Below are 26,660 nucleotides of genomic sequence, written 5' to 3' on the forward strand. Positions count from 1 at the left end.
CAGCAGGTTAAGCAGTATCTCTGGAGAACATGAGTAGGTGACGTTTGGGGTCGAGACCCCACTTCAGGCAGATTGTAGTGGGGGGAGGGAGATGAAGAAAGCTGGTAAAGGGGAGAGGCAGGACAGAGCGCGGCAGGTAATAGGTAGACACCTGCGAGGGTGGGTGGGGGGGGGGGGTTGACAGAGTTTGGATGTTTATAGGTTAACAAATCAAAGATGGAACTAACACTGGCAACGTTGTTGAGGAGGGACGAGGGAGGTTAACACTTGAATGGGAAGGGCATTAGGACCTAGGGTTGTGAAGAGGGGTATAAGGTTTGGAATTTGCACTAGGACCTAACGTTGTTAAGGAGGGTGTGTTTCGACTGGAATGGGAAGGGAAAGGGCACTAGGACCCGACGTTGTTATTGGAGGATGGGTTTAAGACTTGAATGGGCAGGGCGATAGGACTCAAGCGCCGTGAAGGAAGGATGGTTTGATTCTTGCATGGGGAGGGATGGTGTGGGGCGGAACGCGATGTGAATGAGCGGTGCGTGGACAGCGAACAGAGCGGCTGTTGTGGTCAGTGGGCAGCGAGCGGAGCGTGGTTGGCACCCGTCCTGCAGCCCACGGGGAGGGCAAAGCCTGAAGTTTGCCCCAGAGAGCGAAAGAAAGAGAGAGAGGGGGGCAGCAGCAGAGACTGGTCAGCAGGAAGAGGGGTCGGAGCAGACAAAGGCGCATCGCCAGGACCCTGGTTGCCGGGTGAGGGGAGGGGGAGCGCGGTCACTCTCACGGCCACGGCCCGCCCCAGCGAGGCACCCCTCACTTCCAACTGGGCAACAGACAGGGAAGGCTGGTCGAGCCGAGGGAGCGGGAGCATGTGGAGGACACTCGGGTGTCGAGGACCTGCAGGTGAGTGAGAGGGAGCGGCCGAGCCGCCGCCAGGTGCTGGCGCCGAGTACAAAGGATCGCCTCCGGGCTCCGCTACTGCCCGGGACAGCGGCTCTCGGTGGGAGGCTGTTAGCGCTCGGTGGTAGCGCTGCCATTGAGAATGGGGACGGTTTAGAAGCGCCGTTGATTCAGCGACGCGGGTCCCTGTAACCGCGGTCCGGCGACTGTCGCTGGATGGCTTGCTGCTTCCCAGCGGTGGGGTGGGGTGGGGAGTATTCCTCCGGGCACCACCTTCCACCATGTGTCTGCCCTTCAACTCGAGCACGGTGTACCCTCGCCCAGTCTATTATGTATCAGCAATGACATCGCGCGGTCAGAGTTGAACACAAACGTTGTCCGGAGACAAACGCAAACATACTGGAGTAACTCAGCGGGTCGGGCAGCATTTGTGGAGAAAATTAATAGGTGACGTTTCGGGTCTATAGACTGAAAGTAGAGGTAGTGGCGATTGTTTATGTAGACCAGATTCTGTCATGCCTCCATCGTATCATGAGAGGCTTTCACCCACTCGCTGTCAATGGTCTTCCGAACTAGACTGAGCCTCGACATGTGTCACATCGAGTTCACTGTCCAAAGTAGGACTGTGGCGAGGTCCAGGCACAATGGAAGTCTTGCAGCCGCATTACAGGCACGTTGATGTAAACACACAATTAATGCACATAAATCACACACATTTTCTAAAAGAAAAAAACCCGTGCAAAATACAATAAGAAAAAAAATCTAAGCCCACCGTAGTACAAAGAGGTGAGCGAGCTGTGGTGTTCGGTTGCCGAGACAGGATTGAGTATGTATGTGCTGGTTGGTTCAGGAATCTAATGGTTGTAAGAACGTAGCTTTTCCTGAACCTGGTGGTGTGGGGACTTCAAGTTCTCAGGCGTAAATATCATCAATAATTTATTTTGGCCGGACCACATTCAAGCTACGGATAAGAAAGCACACACACCAATGCCTCTAATTCATCAGCAGACGGAGGAAGTTTCAAACAGCTCTTGCCAACTTCTGCAGATGCCCCGTGGAAAGCATCCTATCGGAATGCATCACAGGTTGGTCTGGCAAAATCTCTGCTCAAGACTGAAGGAAATTATAGAGAGTTGTAGATGTAGCCCAGTCCATCATACGGGCCATACTTTACACCATCCACTTCATAGTGCCTTAACAAAGCAGCCAACATAAGCAAGGACCACTTGCACCCTGGTCATTCCCGCTCCTGTCATACAGAAGACATAACATCTTAAAAGCACATACCAAAAACTAGAGTGTAGTCCTGATCTTCCAGCCTACCTTATTGCAGCTCTTACACTTTTCTATCTGCACTTTCTCTGTAACTGAAATATTATATTTTGATTTTTTTAATCTTTGCACTACCTTTTGTACCTCAGTATGGCCTGGGAGTACTCATTTTAGTTTAGTTTAGAGATACAGCGCGGAAACAGGCCCTTCGACCCAGTGAGTTCGCACCGACCAGCGATCCCCGCATTTTAACACTATCCTACACACACAAGGGACAATTTACACTTATACCAAGCCAATCATCCTATAAACCTGTACCTCTGTGGAGTGTGGGAGGAAACCAAAGATCTCTGAGAAAATTTATGTGGTCACCTGGAGAACGTACAAACTCCATACAGAGAGCACCCATAGTCGGGATCGAACTTGGGTCTCTAGCGCTGTCAGGCAGAGCAACTCTACCGTGTGCAACCCTAATACTCATTATACTCGTGTATAGTATAATTTGATTGATTAGCATACAAAGTTTTTCACGGGTTTATAGTTATCACATGTACTAAACCAGTGTCATATAGGTGTTTTAGTGAGTGGGGAGGGCTGTATCTATCTGTGATGGACCAGACTGAGTCACATCAGTAACAAAAGGGTTTCACCCCCCCCTCCCCCCTCCCCCCCCAAAGCCACCTCTCTGTGCTCTCTACAGATGCTGCCTGACCCGCTGAGTTCCTCCGGCACTTTGTGTTCTGCTCAAGATTCCAGCACCTGCAGTTCCTTGTGCAGATTCATCAGCATCTCGGGTTGGAGGAAGGGCCTTGTCGAGTGGACACGGGACTTGGTCAGGGAAGACCAGATGCTGCCTGATCGGCTGAGTATTTCTAGCGTCCTATGCTTTCTCCCTCCACCTCCCCAATATATTTGTCGACCGTTTTGCACCAATCTGCAGTCACATGCTGCGTGGAGTTGTTGATTAGTAACAGCAACCAATCTTGGTCACTGAGTCCACAATAAATGAGCAGTGGAGCACTGCGAGCCAAAGGTCCACCTGTTTATCTAACCACTAAAACATGAAGCAGATGTTGTCTCTCAATTCCCCCATCCATCTCCCAAGACATTATTTTCTGAAGGAATGCTGTTGACTGCATCTGAATGAATGATTGTTTCCCAACAGTTTGCCGAGTGGGAAGGCTCATGTCAGTCAGAGAGAGAACTCTGCCACAGTGCATCTTTCACTGCCTACAATGAGGGCTGGTGGGAGGCCGATGAGCTGGGAACTGGGTGAAGAGGGCCACTGTTCCAAATATTTGAAAATCTCAACTGCACCAAGGGTTAATGGGGCCGATTAAATCAGTGGCTGTTTGATGAATGCACTGAATTTCAAATACTCTCATTGAAACTGGCTGATGCAAGAAATAGAATTATGCCATGTCCTCTGAGAATGTAAGTGTGGAGAGAGACAGACAGATGGAGGGGCTCCAACTTACACTCCTGTCTCTTTTCTAGTGGTAAGTCATTAATATGAAGCTTACCTATCTTTGACCGAGATAGAAACTGTTCCCCTTGTGCTCAGAGGCTCTGTTGCAGCCTCCTTCCTTTCCGAGCCACTTTATCCTTGTAGTGCCATGTAGGTCGGATGTGTCCAGTCACTGTACCAAAGGGACAATACTGGTAGAGCCGTTGCCTGACAACGCCGGAGACCAGGGTTCGATCCTGACCTCGGATGCTGTCTGCGTGGAGTTAGTACGTTCTCCCTGTGGCCATGTGGTTTTCTTCTGGGTGCTCCGGCTTCCTGCCACATCCCAAAGATGTGCGGGTTTGTAGGTTAATTGTAAATTGCCCCGAGTGTGGATGAGAAAGTGGACAATCAATGGTTGGCATGTACTCGGTCGTCTGAAGGGTCTGTGTCCATATCGTTACTTCGAGGCTAGGACAATGTATGGACAGTCGTCCTGAAGGAGGTGGAGTGTAGGGAAGTCCTGGGTGGAGTGAGGAGGAAGTTAAAGAACTGCAGGTGCTGGTATCTTGAGCAAAATGCAAAGTATTGAAGAAACACAACATGTCAGGCAGGCAGCATCCGTGGAAAGAATGGTCAGGCATTGTTTTGGGTGAGAAAAGTCCTTGCCCAAAATGTCATCTGTCCATTTTCTTCCACAGATGCTGCCTGACCTGCTGAGTTCCTCCAGGGCTTTGTGTTTTGCTCAGGGTTCCAACATCTGCAATCCCTTGTGTCTCTGTCTTCCAACGAAATAAATCCAGTCCAGATACCTAGTCATTTGCATGGCCATCCTTCTGCCTCCTCAGAAGCTGCCTGGCTTGCTGAGTTTCTCCAACAGATTGTTTTTTTGCAGTTACTTTATAATATTATTTTCAAAAATTGTGAAGATCGAATGGTTAAATCTAACTTCACTTTATAATCACCGGGACAGGTTATGGGCTGGTGTCCTTCTGCCTGCCCGCTGTTACCAGGTTGTGTTCCAATGACCCCAGAGGATATATATTGCACATGTACATCAATGGTTGCCCAAAAGTAAACTCCCCCACAGCAGATGCATGTGGTTTTGTGGATGAAATAAAGTTTAAAAGTCTGTTGGTAGCAAGGAGCCTGGGGTGGTAGAAGAGAGGGAACAACCTGCTACTGCCCAAGATGGTCATTGTGTAAAGCCTTTTAACCAAGCTGCTCTCTCCAACTCTACAATGGTCTGCTAACCCCTTGCTGTCCTTTTGGCCCTTTTAGTGTTAGGATGAGCGTTTGTGGGGCTGAGCAGGAGCCGCCTCGAAGCTCGTACACCATGGTGGGCGTGACCGACGAGGCGCAAAGCCTGACCGTGCGAAACCTGTCCACCTCCGACATCCACAAACACTATGATTTCATTCGAGAGCTGGGAAAGGGAACGTACGGCAAGGTGGAGCTCGTCATTCACAAAGTTACAGGTAACTTCAAGCATCCAAACGCCAATGATCTCCTGCTCAGCGCGCTGTTTGCAACCCACATACGGATCTCCAGTGGGTGCTGCATTTTAGGATGGGTGCCATGAGTTTCTGCCAGATCCCTGTTCCAGTAGTGCTTATCCTGCAGGGACAGACCTCGAAGGAGCAACTGCCATGTGTCAGAAGCAACAAGCAATCTGCTGGAGGAACTCAGCAGGTTGAGCAGCATGTGTTTTTTTTTTTTGAGGGGGTGGAAGGAAGTGTTAAAGTTTGTAGAAAAAACTGTCTATCAGGTTGGAACAAAATGGACTGAGGATAAAGAGGAAAGCCAAGTGGCTAAAAACAAGGTGAAGAGAAAGGAGTGACTTCCCTTGGCAGAGATGTCAATAACATATGAACAGAGATGAATGTTGATCGGAAATATTGGAGGACAATTCAGAGGATGGTGTGGAACTTGCAGTCTGACCGGGCGATGGAAGGAGAAGCCCTCATCACATTTATATCAAAATATTTGCAAACCTATAAGTGAGAGCTGGGAAGTGGGATAAGCCCGAGATTGGTTTTGGCCAGCATGGGCACGGGGGCCGGATGGCTGCTTTCTGTGCTGTGCTTTTCTAGATAATGTGGGTTGTTACAGATGTTATATAATATTCTGGGAAGCAAAGTAGAAGGAGGCACTGATTTATCCCATTTATGTCCCCCACAGTCTGGGTCATTTTTTCTTTTTGCAAGAGCCCCAGGGATCAACTAATGGGAACCTTCACCGATGCAATAGCTGTTTTCCCAAAAAGCCACCCGCTGCTCTGCTCCTGTACATTTATGTCATTCTCTGCCTCTTCTATCTTTCTCCTGCTGCCTCGCTTCCACTGTCTGACAACACTTGTCACGACAATGGGGGCTTTGTGTTGCTGTGCTTGGAGCTCACTGTATCAGAACACAAATGTGTGCTTTGAAAGGAGTGTAAGCCAGCATTTGGGCAGAGAGCAGGCGAGGATTGGAAGGACAGGATGATTAGTGGGTTGCAGAGACATGCTGGAGGAAAGTAAAAGGATCTCGTGGGAGGGTTAATAGATGAGGTTAACGGATCCTGCAGTAGCGTGGCTGTGGGATTGGGGGATCAGGTGGGTGAGCAGATGGATCCACTGAGATGAGGTTTAGGGAGTGTGGGTAAATGGAGGGTCTATCTGCTAGTGGAGTACGGATGTGGAATAGGATTTGTTTGTAAAATAATAAGCAAGCCCTTTGGAACTGAGAAACTGAGCACAGGGCAAAGGTCACAGTGGACACAGCGACTGGATTGGGTTTGAGTTTGGTGCTGCATTTCCTCAAACCGTGATCAGAGCTGAGTCTATTTTTAATTTTTTTCCTCTAGCTTCTCTACTTTAGCTAAACAACTCGGCACATTTCGGAGCCAAAAAACTGTGAAGCGGTCAGAGTTTGCCTGTGTTCAGTGTCTCAGTTACAAAGAGCTTGTGTTCGCTGCACCGCGAGCCGCTCTTGGTGCTTTCACTTCCCCAGTGCTGTTGTTGTGAACAGTCTTGTCTCCGCTCAGCCCATTGTTCACACTCTCTCTTTAGCATCGAGCTGGGTGCTCGCAGTTTCCAACAAAAGCAGCTAGAACAGAACTCTTTTGGAAGGCAGCAGCCGAGAGTGGGATCATACAATCAACTCCTGTGCTGCCGACTATATTATGAATCGGCCAATTCCTTGGCTCTGTTTAATTAGCCTATTTTTCAGTGATGTAAGATGGAAGCTGTATGTAGGTCAGTTTGTTTCCTCCTGGTGTGGCTACTGCTGTAACCGAGTGTAGGGAATGCTGGAGATCGATCCTGTGAAACTAAACCAAGCGGTAGATTCTATATTTAACCCTCTGCCTCTCTGACTAATTCACACACTCTAATCCCCATTCACCAGGAGTAAACCAGGTACCAGAGTGGAAAATAACGCTGAACAAGATTGTTGCTGCTTCCAAGTCGCAAGGTGTGGGTTAGTCACAGCAGGGATTTCAAAATGTAAAGAGTATGAAATGACAGAAGGAGGAGAAACATTGATTCTTTCTTAAATCCAGTCACTCTGCAAGTCAGTGTTCATCAGTTTGCTGCTATTGTCAGGCTGCTTGTGTACAAGTTCGCAGAAGCTATTTTTATATAGAGTCCTGCCTGTAGGTTTAACCTGTGACACAAGCCCAGTGTCATCTCCTCATGGAGAATGGTTCTTGAGCAATTAACCCAATCAGCTGCGCATCGGCAAACCTGAAAGCAAGTGAGGCATCTCCATGACAGAAGCATGCCATCCCAGAGGGGAACATGCTATTTGTGACGTCTGTCTGACTGTGGGGAAGGTTGTATTTAATGATATGTCAGTGGGACAAGTTGCAAGAACATAAGAAATAGAAGCAGGATTTAGATGTTTGGTGCCGTGAATCTGAACCGCCATTCACCAGATCTTGCGTCTCAAAACTATCTTCCTGCATATCCTTTGTTGCTCTAGGATCCATAATATTATTGATCTGTTCTGAAGTAACTGGGGGACTAAATCTCCACATTTGCCCAGGGTAGGGAATTCTAAAGATTTACCACCATCTGAATGAAAACATTTGTCCCTAAACAAAGTGCTGGAGTAACTCGGCAGGTTAGGCAGTATCCCTGGAAAACATGGATATGTGACGTTTTAGGGCAGGACCTTGTCTTCAGCGCTGAAGAAGGTTCCCACCCCAACGTGTCACCTATCCATGTCCTCCAGAGAAGCTGCCTGATTTGCTGAGTTACTCCAGCACGTTTTCTTTTTCTGTAAACCAGCATCTACAGTACCTTGTGACATCATTTCTTATTTCAGTCTTAAATGGCTTACCCCACATTTTGAAACTTGCCCCCTCCGCGCTCCCACCCACTTTTCAGCCAGGGAACACATCCCCCCTGCATCTACCCAGTCAAACCATGAGATAATTTTATACATTTCAATGAGGTAATTTCCCATTACCCTAAACTCAAAAGAAGAGGCTTAAACCTTAACTTCTCTAAACAGAGACATTCTCAGGAACCAGCCAGGTGAATCTCAGGTGAACCCTTTATGTAGCAATGTTACAAAATTTTGAGATTTTAAAAATCAAGTCTGTAATTTATCCCATCAGATAAAGCATAAAAATAAGTTTAATTTGACACCTAATTCACTTTCATATCTCAAGTATTTAAAAAGTTATGGCCATTTTCATACTGGGAAATGAGCATCTTGTTCCCTATTGATTTTCTATGGACATAACAAAAAAGCTGTGATCGTGAACAGTCAAAAGCCCATAACTTTCTTAAAAATTAAGAGAACTGAATGAAATTTTCAGTTATCATAGATTGAAGCATTCTGAAACAAATATAAAATAATCTTACTTGGATGACCTGAAATTAAAGCATATAATTAGTTAGTTACCTAATTGTAGCTAATTTCAGACTTCAATTACTAGATCTAAACATCTATCCATTTCTTAATAAATGATTAACATTTTTAAATAGCCTAAATGTCCAAATAATATTCACAAATAATTCACAATAAAACATGATTTTTAAATCTCATTTACATTAATTTATAGGCCAAATGGAAGGAATTTAGTGTTTAATTGCTGTAAATAAATGCCCATTTAAATCAGCTTTCCAGTGGGTCCCTGTGGAACGCGCTGGTTTAGAACGTTCACATTGCGGTAGATTTGTGCCCCAAATGCCGAGAAAAATACTGCGCGATATAATGGGCCCAAATTGAGCTACTCGCAATATTAAACTTAGTATAAAGGGATCTTTAGAAGCCCTTTTTAATGTAAAAATATACAACCTAACTTCTGCTATTTGCTTTATGAGACCCTGCGGTTGCTGGCGGTCGCGGGTTTAGAGATTGATTTTTAAACTACTATAACTATTATTCAAGGCCTTTAAACCTAATAATAGCTTTTGCGACGGGGTCTTCCAGCGATTTTTCGTTAATAATTAACTAGGCTGAACATTTTCGATTGGAACAGCCTAGAGAAAATCGCGTTTTAAACCCGCCCCCTCTAAACGGCGCCAAAATCGCGCACACCCGCAACGGCAGATCTTCAACGACGCTTCAGGTAGGCTTTGCAACATACCTACTTTATGGGCCTATTCCACTTAGGTGATTTTTTAGGCAACTACAGGAGACTAGTTTGTCGCCATGAGGTTGCTGGGAGTAGTCTCCTCAGTCGCGCAAAACGTCGTAGCGTCTTTCTGATCGCCGCTAAATTGTCAACATGTTGAAACATTTTTGGCGACAGTGGGTTTGATGCTGTCGTAGGTTGTCGCCAGGATGACGTAGGTTGTCGCCGGTTTTTCGGCGACCTGCTATGACTATGACAGTCGCCGGCAGTTGCCTAAAAAATCGCCAAGTGAGACAGGCCCATAAGTAACAAGTATGTGCAAACTGTACACAGTGCCCATCACGTGACCTACTACATACAGGCATGTTTGCAACCAGCAATAGGAATCCTTCTATTCTCTTGCACCAAAGAAGTTTGGTCAGTAGTTCTGCAATTTTCATCCTTATTTCTCTATCGGTATAATCTCAGCTAATGCAACTGACCTTAAACATGGCATTTCCAACACTTCCTCTTTATTAACTTCTAGCCTATTCGCCATCTCCACCACCTCCTCTTTTACAGTTGAGTGAACAATGCATCATCTTTTTCCTTTCTAGAAAGATGTAAAGAATTATTAAATTCTTCAGTCAAACCCTCTGCTTCCATGAGTAAGTATCTATTTTGGTCCCAGATTGTAGGCAGAGTTGGTGACAATTTATGTATCTTTTTAATGTTGGCTGTAAGTCTACACTCCTTGCCCAATTGATATTTTCACTGAGCTTTTGATATTCAGCCTGGTTCCCACATATATTAAACTGGCAATTGTCATGCAGCCTGCATTTGTTCCCTGCCCCCCCGCCTCCAACCTTTTTGTTTTGTTTTGCTCTTCCTTTTGTAAATGGGGAACCCTGACTTGTTCCCTTTCCCCAAGGAATGTGTCTAGCATATAATCACATAATCCGCCTTCAAATAGCTATGGTTCCATTACAGCTTCACAGGTCCGCCCCAGGTTTTGAACCCCGATGTGTATAGCCCGTACATAGAGTGAGCATTCAGGACGCAGTAGGGATGGATTGGCTGGCTGCTGTGGCCTGTAGACCTATTGTTTGCCATGTGGGGACTCTGTTTGTGGCACGATCATTGCACCTTTTAGAGATATCTGAAATGGTTGGGTTAAATACCCTGATTTACTACTCGTGGTCAGTTCAGTTTAGTTTATAGTCACGTGTACCGAGGTGCAGTGAAAAGGTTTTGTTGTGTGTTTCCCAGTCAGCGGAAAGACAATACACGATTACAATTGAGCCATTCACAGTGTATAGATACATGATAAGGGAATAACTTTTAGTGCAAGGTAAAGCCAGCAAAGTCCGAACAATGATAGTCCAAGGGTCAGCAATTTATTTATTTAGCGAATGCAAAGTCCTTTAGCCAAGCAGTTGCCTCTTGATCTGCTGTATGAAGGGTGACAAGTCCTCCTTTGAGTCTTTGTTGAGGGCATGCTTCAATGATGTGTTACATTGTTTGCTGCTCTCCACAAGCACACCGTGGGGTTGGGCTGCTGCCCCATTTGTGAAGGCTGGCCAAGCAGGGGCCATGCCCAGTCCTGAATCTGTCACCAATGAGGTCACCAATGAGGTAGATAGTAGTTCAGGATTGCTCTCTGGTTTTGGTAGGATGATTCAGTCGGCCTGATAACAGTTGGGAAGAAACTGTTACTGAATCTGGAGGTGTGCATTTTCACACTTCTATAATGGAAGAGAGGAGAAGAAGGAGTGGCCAGGATGCAACTCGTCCTTGATTATTCTGCTGGCCTTGTCGAGGCAGCGTGTGTTGGCCTAGATTTTTATTTAAATATATTACTGGATGGCCGCACTTCCGATTGACAAACTGTTTGGGTTACAAAAAGTTCTCTGGATCGGAACCCAATTGTAACCTGCGGTGAACCTACACCCTGGCCTGATCCATTCTTAATCCACTAAATTATTCCCTCCCCAAATTGTGTATTCTTCCTCTAGCCTGTAGCTAATCCTTTTCATTGATTAATATCACGTTATTAAAAATTGGTCAAAGTATGGCTGGAACCCGTATACTTCTCACTGCCTCAGGGGGGAAAGCAGCTGATATAATCTGGGACCACTCACACCTTAGTTGTTCTCTCTTCTTCCCTCCCATCGGGCAGGGAAGACACATAACCTTGAAAGCACGTACCACCAGATTTTAAGAACAGTTTCCTCTTGCCCCTTGAACGGACCTCTTATAATCCACAAGGAAGAATTATTGACCTTCCAATCAATCCCATTGCGGCTCTTGCACTTGTCTTCTCTGCACTTTTTCTGTAGGTGTAATATTCTGTTTATTTTCTCTTAGTAAAGATCTTGTAGCAGGGCATTAATAAAGAAAAAATCAAAGTAATTGGGCAAAGTTAACATGGTTTTATGAAGGAGATACGTGTTTGACCATTTTATTGAAGCTCTTTGAAGAATTACCAGGTACTGTGGATGAGGTGAAAGCCATGCAGATACTCTGATTTCCAGAAGACCTTTGATGCAGCAACTAGGGATACTATCAAAAATAAAAAGCTCAAAGTGCAAGAGATTGCACTTTGACATGGATAGTACAATGGCTGTCTAATGATAGAGTGCACATACTGTAAATTGACCTTTTTTCCAGTAGGCAAAATGCAATGAGTATTGTTCCACAAGGATTGGTGCTGTTTTGGCTTTTCATGAGTATGTAAGTGAACTGGATACAGGGACAGACTGCACAATTACTCCTTCTCCAATCCTCATCTCATCTCATCAATGACAGCTCCCCATCGCCTTCAATTCCTTGACCTTTCAAATATTGAGAGGTGAGCCCAGTTTAGTCCATGGGCAAGGTAAAGAAAGCTGATAACATCTGGTCCATCACATACGATAGAAATCAGTCTAGCCCAGAAGGAAGCGTTCCCAGAGATTGAAAGGCAAGTGCCTCGAGCAATGCAGCAAAGCACATCGGAAGTCACATGCCTTCTGTGGATAAATGAAATTGCTGTGATAATTTGGCAACATAAGCAGATGATGCAGCTGCCTGTCTTAAAAAAAAAATTTACATGACTTATTGGTGGAAACAGCAGATCTCAAAAAACATAATCATCAGGGACAAATAAGACCACCTACTGATAGCAGTTATAGAAGAAACACTCCGGATGGAACACCACAAAGAATTCCTCCGCAGGGAGCTGCTTGAAGAGGAAATAACCATCGGGGAGGCAGGGCAGATTTTTGATATAGATACAGATAGCTACACAAAGCGAACCTCACAATCTCTCTATCTGAAAGATTGTCCAACCTAACAATCCTTCAAAATGGGGAATGTCCCTGGCACGGAATTATTGTCAGTCATACAACACAGAAAAAGGCCTTTTGGCCCAACCTGTCCATGCCAACCAGGCTTTGCAACTGAACTAGTCCCATTTGGCCCAATTCCCTCAACCTTTTCTATCCACTTACTTATCTGATGTCCCTAGATGTCACCATTGTACCCGCCTTTACAGCTTCCTCTGTCAAACCATTCCATATAGAACACCTGGACCACGTTCTTCACTGGAATAGATGATCTCTTGTGTCTCTCTTAAATCTCTCCCCCTTCACTTTAAGCCTATCTCCTCTAGTTATGGATTCCCCTACTCTACGAAGAGGACCATCACCATTGACGAATGACCATTCTCCTTATCAATGCCCTTCATGGTTTAATAAAGCTCTAAGGTTGCTGGTCAGTCTCCAATACTCCAGAGAAGAAAGACCCAGCCTATCCACACTCTCCTTTTGGCTCAAGCCTCCAATCCTGTAACAACCTAGTGAATCCATTCTGCAACGTTTCCAGCTTAATAAACTTGAAGTTCTTGAAATTCTGGAAGATGAACCGTTCAGGTTGGCATGCCAATCCTGATCCATCTAAGCATGCTGGTCTGAGAAAGAGAAAATGTACAACTTGAATGGTCAAAGGTGCATTCAACAAATGCAATAGTTGTATTGATATCTCTTACATTTTGTCGAGTAGAAATGTGGTCTGTGCATTGATGCATTGAGCAAACAAAGAATTGTTCCAAGATAATCTAGAGCACCTTGGAGATAGCTGATAATGTTACAAAGAGTAGGGATTAACGGGTCCCTTTCAGAATGACAGGCAGTGACTAGTGGGGTACCGCAAAGCTCGGTGCTGGGACTGCAGCTATTTACAATATATATTAATGATTTAGATGAAGGGATTACAAGTAACATTAGCAAATTTGCAGATGACACAAAGGTGGGAGGCAGTGTGATCTGTGAGGAGGATGCTATGAGAATGCAGGGTGACTTGGACAGGTTGGGTGAGTGGGCAGATGCATGGCAGATGCAGTTTAATGTGGATAAATGTGAGGTTATCCACTTTGGTAGCAAAAACAGGAAGGCAGATTATTATCTGAATGGTGTCAAGTTGGGAAAAGGGGAAGTACAATGGAATCTGCGGGGCCTTGTTCTTCGGTCAATGAAAGTAATCATGCAGGTACAGCAGGCAGTGAAGAAAGCGAATGGCATGTTGGCCTGCATAACAAGAGGAGTTGAGTACAGGAGCAAAGAGGTCCTTTGGCAGTTGTACAGGGCCCTATTGAGACTACACCTGGAATATTGTGTGCAATTTTGGTCTCCGAGTTTGAGGAAGAACATTCTTGCTATTGAGGGAGTGCAGCATAGGTTCACAAGGTTAATTCCCGGGATGGTGGGACGGTCATATGCTGAGAGAATGGAGCGGCTGGGCTTGTATACTCTGGAATTTAGAAGGATGAGAGGGGATCTTATTGAAACATATAAGATTATTAAGGGTTTGGACACGCTAGAGGCAGGAACCATGTTCCCGATGTTCGGGGAGTCCAGAACCAGGGACCACAGTTTAAGAATAAGGGGTAAGCTATTTTAGAAATGAGGAAACACTTTTTCACACAGAGAGTTGTGAGTCTGTGGAATTCTCTGCCTCAGAGGGCAGTAGAGGCAGGTTCTCTGGATACTTTCAAGAGAGAGCTAGATAGGGCTCTTAAAGATAGTGGAGTCAGGGAAGATGGGGAGAAGGCAGGAATGGGGTACGGATTGTGGATGATCAGCCATGATCACATTGAATGGTAGTGCTGGCTCGAGGGGCCGAATGGCCTACTCCTGCACCTATTGTCTATTGTTGTCAGAAAAGAGATGGGCAGTTTTCATAACGCATTAATCCAAAGATTTATTGACAGAACATTGTAGAACAATGCACAGATTGGTTAAAACAAAGGATGGACAGGTGCATGGATGAGAAAGGTTCATGAAATATGGTCCAAACGCAGACTAATGGCACCAATTCAGAGTAATAGGACTATACAGCACAGGAACAGGCCCTTCAGCCTAACTCATCCATGTTGACCGAGTTGCATACTTGAGCTTGTCTAACTTGCTTGTGCATGGCTCATATCCTCCTCATCTTTCCTATCCATAGAACATAGAATGGTATAGCATAGGACCAGATACTTCGGCCTAAGGTGACTGTGCCGAACAAGTTAATCTCCTCTGTTTGCATGTAGTCCATATTCCCCCATTCCCTGCATATCCGTGAGCCTATCTAAAACCTCTTAAATGCCACTATCATATCTGCCTTCACTACCATGTTGCAGGCACCCACTGTGTAATAAATAAACAAATAAACATGTCCTACCCAGCTTTTAAACTTTACCCCTCTGACCTGTTCCCCCTAGAATAGATTTTGACTCTCTATCCATTCTATGTCTCTCACAATGTCTCTTCAACCTCCAAAGCTCCAGAGGAAACAATCAAAGTTGTCCAACCTCTCCTGATTGCTGTGTACACGATGTTGTTGGTGCCGGATGACTGACTTATTCCCTAGAAAACTAGCACTGCAATCTCAAAGTACTGAGTTGTGTGAAGTGTTTTGAGATGTGGTGTTGAGTAGGTAATGTCCACTGCTCCAGAATAAATGATGCATAGTTATCTCTCTTTTAGAAGGTGGCATCTTTGAAGAAAACCCAAGTGGGTGATAGGCGAAGATGGCATCTTCTAACCTGTAGTTGCTGTGCAAATAGCCATTCACACTACAACCCTTTCCTTGGCCCTATGCCTATTGCATCAACTATCACTTGCTTGTAGTCACCGCAAGGTTTGGCTTTTGTTGTAAACTAATGTCAAATAAATTGCATGCTTTTAGCCAAGCAGGCATTGCTGCCTCACTCCTCTGCTGCATGGCGAGCCTTTCAGATTCTGTTCTTTACAGCTGCTTTCTCTCTGCATCTCTCTGCAGGAACTAAAATGGCTTTAAAGTTTTTGAATAAAAATAAAACAAAGCTGAAGAATTTCCTGAGAGAGTATAGTGTCACGAACAACCTCTCCTCCAACCCTTTTATCATCAAGGTCTTTGACGTGGTCTTTGAGACGGAGGACTGCTATGTGTTTGGTCAGGAGTACGCTCCAGGAGGTGATTTGTTCGACATCATTCCTCCCCAGGTGAGGCGCCAATAAATCCCAGAAATCTTTCCAATCAGGATATTAAGTTAGGTATAGAGTAGTACTGCACAGATACGGGCCCTTCAGCACAACTCAAACATACCAACTATGATGACTGCCTGTGTTAATCCCATTTGCTGAAGGCAGATCCGTATCCCTCTGCTTATTGCCTATCTAAGTAAGCCTTTTAAACATTGTAATTATCCCTGCCTCTACCATTTTATCCCTTTCTCTGACAGCTTGGTCCATATGGTCCATATGATCCTGTGTGTGGGAAAAGCTGGCACCCCTAAATCTACTTTGATTTTTTCCCCCTCTCATCTTAACCCACGCCCTCTAGTTTTAGACCCCTCCAACCAAGGAAAAAGACTCTGACTATGCCCCTCAACACTTTACAAAACTTAACAAAATCGTCCCTCAGCCTCTCACTCCAGTGAGAATAAACCTAGACCATCCAAAACTCTCCATTCCAACCAACATCTTCTGAACTCTTTCATGCCACCAAATCCTTACTGGTTGGTGACCAGAACTGTACACAATACTCCAAGAGTGGCCTGGCCAATGTTTTGTACAGCTGTAGCATGACGTCCCAACTCTTATATCACTGCTTGTGCTGGCAAGCGTGCGAACACCCTGTCCATCTGTGTTGCAGTTTTCAAGAAACAATGAATATTCTATCTGTGGTCCCTCTGTACATCAACATCGCCAAAGTCCCAACCATTTTACTATACATGTCCTGTTAGTATTTGACATGCCAAAATACATCACCTCAGGCATGTTTGAGACAAATTCCATCTGTCCCTGCTCTGTCCAACTTTCCAGCTGTTCATGGTAACTCTGTATCCTTTCGCAACCTCCTTTTCCAACTTCTGCTCCACGTATCAGTCTGTCTACATTCTACTCCAAGTCATTATCAATGGTCCCAGCGCTACACCACTGGCTACAGACGTGCGGTCAGAAAAACATTCCTCAATCACTACCCCTTGCTTCCCATCACAAGCCAAGTTTGGATCCCATATGCCATCACCGTCTTAATCAGGCCACTGAATAAGACCTTGTCAAAAGCCTTGCTGAAGCCCATGCACATCATTTTGTTACCATTCTTTATCAATTATCTACCTCAAAACAAAACTTGATTAGATTTGTGAGACAGGATTTCCCCGACACAAAACATATTGTCTCTTAATTGCCCCCGAGCCTTTCCAAGGGAACATAAATCCCATCCATTAATTTCTCTGCTACTGATGCAAGACTCACAAGTGTAATTTCCCCGATTATCTTCACTGCCCTTTCTGAATTGGATAACATTAGCTATCCTGCGGCTAACCAAATTGCAAGAATCTGCATCCAAGCCCCAGCAATCCTCTCCCTTGCTTCCCAGAACATCCTGGGGCAGATGCTGTCAGGTGTTGGGAAGTTATCCATCTCAATGTGTCAATATCTCTGGTCCTTCCTCTGTCCTGATACAGACATTATCCAGATTATCAGCATCCCTCTCCACATCCCTCTCCATGTCCTGCTCCTTATTACCTATGAGAAGTGTTCATTTAGGATTCACTCATATCCCTTGCTTCCCATAGAAAATTTCCCAGAGGGGATCCATTCTTTCCCCAGCTACCTTCTTGCTTCTAATATGCCTGGAATTCACCATAATCCTGCTTGCCAAGGCCATTTCATATTCTCTTTTTGCCCTCCTAATTTGTTTTGCGTTCTCTCTATCATCTATTCACTATAAACCTCAAAACCTGACGGATGCTTCCTTCCTATTTGTTTAACCTTTCAGTTTCTTTTGTTAACCAAGGTTTCCAACTCATACTATCTATGGTTCTTGCTCTTACAGGGACATGCTGAATCTGAGCTCATTCTATTTTGTCTTTAAATGCCTCCCACATTGGATAAAAATAGCACAAAGTGTTGGAGTAACTCAGCGGGACAGGCAGCAATTCTGGTGAACATGGAACATGGACGTTTCACATTGTGACCCCCCTTCAGACCCGAAACGTCAATTATCTATGATCTCCGGAGATGCTACATGACCTGCTGAATTACTCCAGCGCTTTGTGTAATTTTCTGTAAACCAGTATCTGCAGTTCCTTGTATCCCCACTTATTGGATATTATTTTGTCTCTAGTCGACATCCCCATCTTTCACCTGACCTAGTCCTGCTTTGTACCCTTGAAATCGGTCCGCTCCCATTCATCATCTTAATTCCAGGTCCAACCTTATCTACAGTATTTCCATGACTACTTTGAAATGTGCAGAACTATGGCTGCTGTTTCTAAAGGGTTCATCCATAGATATTTCCAATGCTAGCCTATCCTCATTCCCCCCACTACTATAATCAATAGACAATAGGTGCAGGAGTAGGCCATTCGGCCCTTCGAGCCAGCACTGCCATTCAATGTGATCATGGCTGATCATCCACAGTCAGTACCCCGTTCCTGCCTTTTCCCCATATCCCTTGACTCCGCTATCTTTAAGAGCCCTATCTAACTCTCTCTTGAAAGCATGCAGAGAACCGGCCTCCACTGCCCCCTGAGGCAGAGAATTCCACACTCACAACTCTCTGTGCAAAGAAAGTGCAGATTAAAAAAAAATACTGCAAGGGGCATTGTGAAGTAGATTGGGAGGTCGAGAATTCATCCTCGGCACAGTTGCAGAGAACTTTCCTTGAAAGCGCTAAAGCCACGGAGGTGGGTGCTGGGACTGGTCGCATCTAACCATTTCCTCTTTCTGTGCAGTTGGGTCTGCCGGAGGACACAGTGAAGCGCTGTGTTCAGCAGCTGGGTTTGGCCATTGACTACATGCACAGCAAAAACCTGGTGCACAGGGACATCAAGCCAGAGAACGTCCTCCTGTTTGATAAAGAGTGCAGAAGGGTCAAGCTGTCTGACTTTGGGATGACACGCAAGGTAGGCTGCAGGGTGAAGCGTATCAGTGGCACCATCCCCTACACCGCTCCTGAGGTCTGCCAGGCAAACAGAACTGAAGGCTTCCTGGTTGATTGCAGTATTGACATCTGGGCATTTGGTGTGCTGATCTTCTGCATGCTGACTGGAAACTTCCCCTGGGAAGCTGCCCAGCCCTCTGACGTCTTCTACGAGGAGTTTGTGCAGTGGCAAAGGGGTCGCCTGAGTGGATTTCCCTCCCAATGGAAAAGATTCACGGATGGAGCCCTCCGGATGTTTGGAAGGTTGCTGGCTATTGATCCAGATAAAAGGTGTTCTGTCAAGGAGGTCTTTTATTTCCTGAAATGTGACTTAATGGCAGAATTGAGAAGAAGGGCTTCTTATCGATGTAGAACCCATTCCTCGGATAAATCCGCTCTGTCGGCAGCCAAACGTGAGGGGCCGGCTCCCAGCATGCCAACACCTTTGAGAAGAAGCCTCCTGTCAGAAGCACCAGGGTCCAGGTTCACATCCATGTCGAATGAGTTGAGTGCACAAACATCTGGGAGCAGGCTGGATGGAAGACAGGACAAGAGCAAAGGACGAATGATTGGTGCTACGGCGATTGAAATCTGTGTTTAATCTTCTAATCCATTAGTAGGTGTGCACTGGTGTAGCGAGTTAGTCAGGTAATATTTTGAAACCTCATGCAAGTGGGTCCTTCTTCAAAGTCAACAGAAATGTGTAATATGTTGAAACAATGTAGATGGACTCACTTGAGTTGTGCAGAAAGCTCCACAGCCCCAAGTTACAGACTGCTTCAAAGGTGCAATCTCCTCTTGAATGAGTGTGGGTGGAAGTGGGCTGGGAACAATATTTAAATTCAGCTCGTGGATTAAAAACACTGTGTCTTGACTGTGGGTCAAACTTTGGACAGGTCCAGCTGCTGTTAATCTTGAGCGTGTAGCGCAGTACGGTTCGTCCCTGCCTTATCCAACAGGCCATTCTTCAAAGTAAATTCATGGGGTAATTTGGTTACAAGAGGGTTCACAGCCAGGTCTGCCCTCTGACACAAACACGCATGATCTTGGGTGGGTGACCGAGAGTAACAATGAAGATCCATTGTAGCAGAGTACAGAGGCTGGTGGGACCAGAGATACTCTGGCCTCACCCAAGGAAGCTCTTGGGAAAGGTTTAAAACACAGTGTACTAATTACCATGACCACCACTTTTGAAAGCATACAAAATATTAACGGCCTTGAAATAAACCATTTGGTCCAACTGCCTCATCATCAAGTCTCCTTCCATCTCCCCTCTAAAAGCATATCACATGTTTTTTGCTCTAATATCCTTAATTGTTTTAATTTCAGTTATGTTATTTGTTACAACTACTCTCTGGGGCAGTAAGTTCCACATACTCTCTGTATATGCATTTTACTTTTGAGCCCTTCTTGTTACTGGAATACCAACTAGTCAGTTCCCAGATGTTTATGGTCTCTCAATCTGGTCTCAGTTACAATAGGAAACATTTGAAATTGACTCTTTTTAAGAATGTTGGTAGATTTTCCAAGGGTGTTAACTTGGGGTAATTTTTATCACGCTAAGGTTTACAATTAATGCTGCACGTGGTGTGATGCAGTTGACAGGATGCTTGTCATGCTGAGAAAAGCAGTAATCTTGGTTTAGTGTATATAGACATTACTGCATTCAGCCCCTATGATTATTTTTTTTCTAGCAACTTTTTCCAATGTCAAGCCTGCCACTTTGGTTCCTAATCTCTGAAATTATTAGAATTCTAAAATCCCAGGATGATTACGGCATGGAAGAAAGTAATTCAACCTTTTGATTCCATCCCATCTCCATATAAAAGCCACCGAGTTCGTCTCACATCCTCTCTCCTTAGCCCTGCAAATTCTCATTTCTTAGACATTAATCCTGCTCCTTTCAAAATGCTGTAATTGATGCTGCCTCAACTACCACCCAAGAGTGGATTTTAGTTTGTCCCATAATCAATGGGGGTTTTTTAAGTACTTGTCACTTTTGTTTCTCTTGCCAATCACTTTCACGCTGTGTCACCTTGATTTTAACTGCTCTGCTGGCGGGAACAGTTTCTTTCTGCCTCTTCTATACTTTTCACGACCGTAAAAACCCCCCTAACAGTTCTGTTTGTAATCTCCTAAAGCACTGTTTCTCAAGTCTGTCTAAAATCCTTTATCCCTGAAATCATGTTGTTAACTCTCTTTAACACCCTCTCTATACGTTCACATCGTTCCTGAAGCATGGACACAATACTTTAGTGGTGAATGAACCAGTGTTTATGAAGGTTCACTGAGACTTCTTTATGTGAACTTTATGCCTCTATAAAGCCTTGGTTACAGTACGCATTTTGATTCACATCTTGTACAAAATTATCCACACCCGCACCTCATCTAATCTCTGTTCTTTAGAATTGGACCCTCTTGTTTATGCCTCTTTTCTTCGTACCAAAATGTAATACTTCACAATCCACAGCATTAAATTTAATCTGTCATTGAATTCCCCATTTTATTAATCTCATTGACATCTGCAACTGTCCCCCTCACAGCTCATTGTCTCTGGGTTTTCTTGTAAGCCAATGTCTTAACCTTTCCCTCTCCTCTCCCTGACCTGCATCCATCTGCCTATTATATAAAAACTTTTTTTCTCTGATGTTTCTACCTATTACTTACCATCTCATACCTACCTATATATACCTATATATACCTACCATATATAGGCTTCTACTTTCCTACCATCTTCCCTCAGCACTCAGCCCCAATGCAGGGACTAGACCCGAAATAAATGGCAGGGACCTTGGGATTGTGGATATACAGAGAGACCTTGGGATGCAAGTCCACGTTCCCTCAAAACGCTGACACAGTTAGATAGGGTAGTGATGAAAGCATTTGGCATGCTTACCTTTACAGCTGTATATTGAGCATAAAAATTGGGATGTCATGTTGAAGATGTACAAAACATTGCTTAAGTCGTACTTGTAATATTGTGTACAGTTCCAGTGCTACACCACAGGAAAAATGTGGTCGCAATAGAAAGAGTGCAGAAGAACGAGGTGCCAGAGGACGTAGTTGAGGCGGGCAATATAACATTTCAAAGACATTTGGACAGGTGCATGGATAAGAAAGTTTTAGAGAGATATGAGTCAAATGTGAATATGTAGAGTTAGTGCAGATAGGGCTTCTTGGTTGGCATGGGCAAGTTGGGCCGAAGGGCTTGTATCCATGTTGAATGACACTAAGATTCACTGAGATGTTGCCTGGATTGTCAGCCCCATGTCAAACGGGTCATACAACAAGATCAAACAGATGCTGGATAAATCCTGCAAAGTACCATCTCCCGAACCCCACCCTCACAAAGATTGATACTGAAAATGAAATTGGCAACTCATGGGGATTCGACCCCTTGCCTATCTCATTGCAAGGGAACGTTCCCCTGGAAATAATGTTGTTGCTGCTTAATTGTGTATTGAGTCACTGGAATCTCTTCTGTTCTGGATTCTGCTGGGCACCAGGGCAGCATCGTGCTGTGTGAATAGGCGGCTGTCTGGTGGAAAAATGCCATTGGCACTGGCTTGCATGAAGATGAGAGAGTGACTTTAGATGGACAGGAAATGGGATGGAAGATGACATCTGGTAAAAGTGAGCATCAGGCAAAAATTTGCATAATGAGCTATTTGTGTAGCTCACAGTTTTAAAATGGGAATATCAAGTAGCTCGCAATGTTTAATTGCAGTTCTGTAAGATTATGAATTTTTACAATTAGATAGCTGGGGTAATTAAAACAGTCATTAATACGCCTCACTTGTGTAAGTGTTAGATTTGTAAGTGCTATTAATTCTAAGGATTTCAGTAATGTGTAACAGTTGGTCTGTGAAAATCTCATACTGTATCCATTCGACTGTGTAAACCTCGCAGTAGAAATGCAGAGAGGCACCCAGGAGGGAACGGGTTATTTGTATTCCCCTGCAAGAGGAGACATACCCAGAGTGAGGTCCAGGGGAAGGGTCTCTGTGCAGACTGGTACTGCATCAACACATGGAGCTCAAATGTTTCATCTCATTCCTGTTCACTATGTAGCATGAACAGGGTGAGTAGAAAATCACAATGATATTAACAATATAATAATCCAAGTATAATGTTAGAAGCACTTTTTAAAGGAGGGGGGGGGGGTGTTACAAGAATTACCGTGGCTGCTTCTCTGGTCAAATGCTGTTGTGTCTTGAAGTTGTGTGACCCACAGTTGTCACTGCAGCCCCAGTGGAACACATCGCATCATATCTTTGGCCACTAGGCACTGAACTTTGACTGGGTTGCAGTATTAGTAAAGGGGTGAAGAGAGAATTTTAAATAGAGCACTTTGTGTAGAGAGGACTATAACCTTTAGTGCTGCTACAAAGGGCAGTGGTCCTTATACGTTGTGTGTGTGTGGTTTGCAATAATTTTAGAAATAGAGCTTTTGTAGATCTACCGATATAACAATGCTCCTTTTACCTCAGTTTATGCTAGTATGTACATACCTCAATCTCGTCGTGTTAGGAAGAGAAAGTAAATACATCAAAAGATTTAAGAAGTAATTAGAATTTTTGGTAATTTTGTTCATATTGCAGACATACTATAGCCTTTGTACATTGACATTGTTTCCTGATCTGACTCTGGATAAAGATAATCTTTCCTACCAATAGCATATTGCCAGTTTATTTTCACCTACTTCTATGCACATTTCCTTTTTTTAAATTCAGTGTATGTTCAGTGGAATCCTCTTTCAATGAACTCCTTGTAAAACAGGACTGAACAAGAGAGTTTTAAAGTACCCACTGTTCCACAGGTTATACTGCCCACAACACGGACCCCACAACTGTTCTATCCCTCTCCCATGGTGTTACAGTGGACAAAGTTTCATTTTGAATATAACCCTTTTAGTTTATTGTCATGTGTACAGTGAGACGATATACCTGCCCTTGGTGTGTTTACAAGAACACAAAAAAAGGCTGCAGGACACGGCTGAATGACGCCTCCTACCACTCGATATGATAATGGCTTTCCTCAACTCTTCTGTGCCACATCCCTGTAACCCTCAATTCTTGTGTTGTTCAAATATTTATCTACCTCCACCTTAAATATCTCTAATGATCTGGTCAACCATCCTTGGGGGTGAGAATTGCAGACATTCACCACTCTCTGAGAGATGAAATCCCCATGCCTCTCATTTTTAAATGACTGGCCCCTTATTTTGTAGCTACGTCCCCTTGTGTGCAACACTGCTACCAGTGAAGCCCACAGTGGGCTTCCCTCTCTATAACCCAAGTGCTGTGCTTGGTTTGGTGCTATTTAACAAAGAGTCAGGAATGTGTAATTGCTCAATTTCAGGACTAATATCCTTCATCTTTAGCATGTGAGCCCACGATATTTTAGACTGAGGAATATGTAATCAATCAGGTGAGGGCACAATAAGGATGCAAGGGAATCCACAAGACTACTCCACCATTCAATAAGATCTTATCTGATCTTTTACCTCAGAGTCACGTTCTGAACCAACCATTGATCAAGCTGGCCTGACTATAGCCAGTAACTGTATACCACCATCTCCTTGGATAGAGAATTCTACAGGATCACCATCCTCTGGGTGAAGAAGTTTCTTCTACCCTCTATTCTGAATGCCAGACCTCTTATTCTGTGGCTTTAACATTTAGTTTATGAATAGCTGGGGCCTCTGCACCAATAATCTCTGGTTTCCTGACCATTAACCAATATAGTCAATCTATGCCAATTTATTACCCTCACTACTTGTGCTGTAGTTTTATTTATTTTAATTTACATGGGATGTTATTGAAGACCTCCTGAGATCTAAATGCACCACATTCAGTGTTAGCCCTGCCAGTCACCATCCTAAAAATGAACGGATTTGCCAATTAAAATTTTCTTTTCAAAAATCAATTTTAATTCTACTCAATCTATTATTTCTCAAGTGCCCTGTTACCACTTTAATATTAGCTTCCAGCATTACCCACTACGGATATCAGTAGATCCTTTTTTAGGATTTGGATTAGTTGACGGCCTTTTAAATGACTTAAAATGCATATGAAGTTGAGCATTAAAATACAACCTTGCTTCAAAGGAAAAATTAGTCTGAATCGCATTCCTTATGCCCCTGTCCCACTTAGGAAACCTGAACGGAAACCTCTGGAGACTTTGCGCCCCACCCAAGGTTTCCTTGCGGTTCCCGGAGGTTGCAGGTGTTTGCCGGAGGTTGTAGGTAGTGGAAGCAGGTAGGGAGACTGACAAAAACCTCCGGGAACCTCCGGGAACCGCACGGAAACCTTGGGTGGGGCGCATAGTCTCCAGAGGTTTCCGTTCAGGTTTTCTAAGTGGGACAGGGGCATTACTCTCCTTCTAACCGAGATTTTCTGGCAAAAAAAAAAAAGAACTCAAACTCTGAAATTGAATTGAATACCTTTATTGTCATTCAGACCTTACGGTCTGAACGAAATTTCGTGCCTGCAGTCATACATACAATAAAAAACAACAATAAACACAAATTAACATCCACCACAGTGTATCCTCTGAAGAAATCTTGGGATTGATATAATCACAATTTCATGTTGGTCTTTCTCTGGTTAATATCCTCCTGCCTTGGAAGTTGTTTCTCAACTACCTGCCAGAGAGGGTGTGATGATGGTTTACAACCATTTATTGTGTTCATGCCAACGTGGAATTTCTAAGTGGGATTACAGGGGACTTAATTAAATCAAAACCCTTGTCGTAGATGATGATGAAAGTCCATTTGGTTTAAGGTGTAAATTCCGACTTTGCAAAGTGAGCAAGTTGGTCGTTTTGTATCAGGTCAGGTTCGTTCTCCACGTAATTCAAACTGTTATCTACTGAGCGTAAATAATAATGGCCATTTGTCCCCAAAAGTACTGGTATATTCTTCCACCAACAATGTAGCAGATACATATAGGTAGTAAGACACATCCCAATATTTGTATTATGTGCTTGGTAGGATGTTCAGAGATTTCAATATCCACCTCAACTGAGCCTGTTGCCGTTACACAACAGGATGTCAGTCAAGTCCAGGGAACTGCTGGAGCCCTGGCTTTCTAATCAGTCAAGAGCATGTGCTGTCTGAAGACAGTTAATGCAATAATAATCATATGCAATTGTATCTCGTTGTACACTGATATATGCGGAATATGATCTATTGATATGTTATCCTTGAGTGTCCTAGAATGTAAAGTGCCCATTGATCTGATCTTAGTAGTGATTCTGCAGATCTGTGCAATTTTTCCATGTTTTGTTGTGAATATAATAAAAACTATTTGGTTTGAACCGGTCTTTTGTGTACTTATTTCTAATTTTAAAAGGAATCTGACAAATAGAACAGTTTGCAAATGAAAATCTGAGCTTCCAGCTAAGGGGAAAGCATTGCCTAGAACAGCCAAAGAACTCAAAGCAACGAAACTGCAGAGACTGCGCATCTGAACCATAAACCAAACATGATTGGACAGCATATGTGGAGCAAGAACCAATTAAAGTTTTGCATTCTATCAGTCCCTATTTGAAGCGGTTCTCCTCTCTTCGTTGGGAGACCATCTCTCACTGCTCTCCCCCTCTGTGAACCTATCCATGTTCTCCAGAGATGCTGCATGACCCACTGAGTTAGTCCAGCACTTTGTGTCTTTTTACGTAAACCAGCATCTGCAGTTCCTTGTATCTCCTATAGTTTCACATTACTGTTTTGGAACTAGGAAAATAGAACTCAAACCTGTATTAAATTGGTGAGGAGGGGAAAGAATAGAAAAAAACAACAAAGGTATGGTCTGGGTGAAGAAACCAACGACAGAAAAGATAGTAGAAAGTGAGGTGGACTTTTTATTGCAGCTGATCTATTACCAGGAGATATAATGAGGGAGGGCAGGGAAGCTATAACTGTGAGATATAAATTTGCAGCAAAACTGATATAAGAGAGAAAGCTGTAAATATCTAGGAAGACAGGCTACTAACTGCAGAGGGACAAAAACTGAATCAACATGAAAGATTCCTGCTAATCAAAATGTCTATCGATGCTAATCCTATG

The 26,660-nt window shown here is 44.1% G+C and overlaps 1 protein-coding gene across 4 annotated transcripts; it reads left to right on the forward strand.

Moving 5' to 3' along the window:
* Positions 1-439: 439 nt before the first annotated feature.
* sbk1 (SH3 domain binding kinase 1) lies at positions 440-24,473 on the forward strand. Of its 4 annotated transcripts, none has more exons than XM_033040686.1 (5): positions 440-891; positions 2,861-3,026; positions 4,889-5,085; positions 15,461-15,663; positions 18,405-24,473. In XM_033040686.1, exons 3-5 carry the CDS (start codon positions 4,896-4,898, stop codon positions 19,191-19,193), a joined length of 1,182 nt encoding a protein of 393 aa, XP_032896577.1. In that variant the 5' UTR covers positions 440-891; positions 2,861-3,026; positions 4,889-4,895; the 3' UTR covers positions 19,194-24,473. The 4 variants fall into 4 exon arrangements, with proteins under 4 accessions (XP_032896577.1, XP_032896575.1, XP_032896576.1 ...); XM_033040684.1 differs by having other exon boundaries at positions 2,861-3,021; XM_033040685.1 differs by lacking the exon at positions 2,861-3,026.
* The last annotated feature ends 2,187 nt before the right edge of the window (positions 24,474-26,660 follow it).

The sequence above is a fragment of the Amblyraja radiata genome, chromosome 22, assembly GCF_010909765.2.
Source record: "Amblyraja radiata isolate CabotCenter1 chromosome 22, sAmbRad1.1.pri, whole genome shotgun sequence".
Lineage (NCBI taxonomy): Eukaryota > Metazoa > Chordata > Chondrichthyes > Rajiformes > Rajidae > Amblyraja > Amblyraja radiata.